This window comes from Eurypyga helias, unplaced genomic scaffold, assembly GCF_000690775.1.
Source record: "Eurypyga helias isolate BGI_N326 unplaced genomic scaffold, ASM69077v1 scaffold21644, whole genome shotgun sequence".
In the NCBI taxonomy this organism is placed as follows: Eukaryota; Metazoa; Chordata; class Aves; order Eurypygiformes; family Eurypygidae; genus Eurypyga; species Eurypyga helias.
In genome coordinates this window covers 16,792-18,829 of record NW_010245920.1, presented here as the reverse complement: position 1 = coordinate 18,829, position 2,038 = coordinate 16,792, and the positions used below count along the sequence as shown (strand labels likewise).

General features: G+C 50.8%; 1 protein-coding gene across 1 annotated transcript; it reads left to right on the top strand.

Moving 5' to 3' along the window:
- Positions 1–408: 408 nt before the first annotated feature.
- On the top strand, positions 409–1,607 carry ERRFI1 (ERBB receptor feedback inhibitor 1; the record flags this gene model as incomplete). The annotated part of the gene is made up of 1 exon (XM_010150233.1): positions 409–1,607. A coding segment is annotated over one exon (1,199 nt), but the record flags the coding sequence as incomplete, so codon positions are not given.
- Positions 1,608–2,038: the final 431 nt, after the last annotated feature.

Genomic DNA, 2,038 nt, shown 5'->3' with positions numbered 1-2,038 from the left:
GCGCGTGCGCGGCTGCCCCCTGGTGGCGCGGTGCGGGCGCCTCGGGAAACGCCGCTTCAGGCCCAACCACGACCCCCCCACCCCGTTTCAAATACCGCGTCACGTTAAGCAAAGAAGCCACGAAACGCCTTTTCCTTGTACTTGGAGGCCTCCGAGTCGCCGTTACACTTGTGCCTGAGAAGGCATTGGGTGGAATAGTGCTTGTTCCGCCGGAGGCCGCGGCTGGGGTCTGTGTAGCTGCAGCTCCGCTCTGTTGGGCCCTGAAGCGGAGCACTGGCTGCTCTCTCAGCTAATGGCATAAATCCACAACCAGGAAAGGATGTGGAACAGCTAGGGTTTGCAACTGGAGTCATTAAGCATCAGTGTGTTACTTAGAAAAGCATTTCTAAGTCTTTCTCGCTTTTTTAGGGCATTCGGCCAACCTTGCGCCTGTGAATGACCACAGCTTTGCTGAAAGTTGCATCCAAGCCCCGCCTCAGAAATCCAGTCCACCTCCTCAGAGTCCCAAAAGCGATCAGCCGATTGCGAGACCTGAAGACCATCTCGTTCCTGGCTTCAGTAAACTGTCATTAACCATGGGCTGTGTTTCTGAAGAAACACCTCCTCACATGCCAATCAAAAACGGGCCAATTCCACTTCTGTCTGCATCTTCCCACGACCGTAGCTCCAGGCCGCTACCCCCTCTGCCTATTTCTGAAGACCTTTCTCCAGATGAGGTTGACAAGGAGGTGGAATTCCTGACCAGCTCAGATACTGACTTCTTGTTAGAAGACTACGAACTTCCCCCTTTTAAATCCAGTGCTCCCAGCCGGCGGAGCTTTAGGGGCTGCGGGCAAATCAACTACGCGTACTTTGATACTCCAACAGGACCAAAACCAGAAGATGCCATCCCTACACCGAGCCTAAATGGATATATATCCAGTATTTATCCTCCTCCACAGCAGCTGCATCGACGTTTGCGAAGGTCCCATTCCGGGCCAGCCGGATCTCTCAATAAACCGGTACTAAGACTATCTGGACACTTAAACAGGTCTTCTCCAAACTCCGATGAAGATAAACCTGAGATTCCACCGAGGGTTCCCATTCCTCCAAGGGCTCTCAAACCCGATTACAGAAGGTGGTCAGCAGAAGTCGCTTCTAGTGCGTACAGTGATGAAGACAGGCCTCCGAAAGTGCCCCCAAGAGAACCTTTGTCACGCAGCAACTCCCGTACGCCGAGTCCCAAAAGCCTGCCGTCATACCTCAACGGGGTTATGCCCCCCACCCAGAGTTTTGCACCTGATCCTAAGTATGTCAGCAGCAAAGCCCTGCAAAGACAAAATAGTGAAGGATCTTCCAACAGGGTCCCTTGCATTCTTCCGATTATTGAAAATGGTAAGAAGGCCAGTTCAACGCACTACTATCTGCTGCCTGAAAGGCCTCCGTATCTGGACAAGTACGAGAAATTCTTCAGAGAAGCGGAGGAAAGTAGCTCTAACACAGAGGTTCAGTCCTGGTCTGGTGACTGCACAGCCACTTCGGCCTCAATGAAACTGGACTCAAAGCCTAGAATGGACCTCGCCGGTCCCCTGAAACGAAAACACCTGTCTTACGTGGTTTCCCCGTAGTCCCTGGGAGCACAGTCTCCGCTCAGTTGTCCAGGATGGAGCTGAACTTTACCATGTTACAGAGTTCTTAAAAGGTTCTCAGATAATGAAGTAGGACCAGTTTGTCCTCTGAGAACTGGAAAGTGGACGGTAAAGTCCTCGTATGCTGCGTGTCTCTGATATGTTTCTTAAGACTGTTTTTTGTCTCGGTATGTATAGCTGAAAACCTACGGAGATTCCATAGAAACATACGGAGGAATAGTAGTCACAGTTGGCCAGTTATAAGCTACCTAGATGAACGTATTTGGTAGTCACGTTATCGAAAGAAAATAGATCTAGCATTGCTGACAGGTCACGTAGAACGCTGACAACAGAGCAGATAATGCAGTACAGGTTTTGCATCAGGCATTTCCGAAGTCTTTCACACAGTAGCTGCCGAGAACAGACTCTCA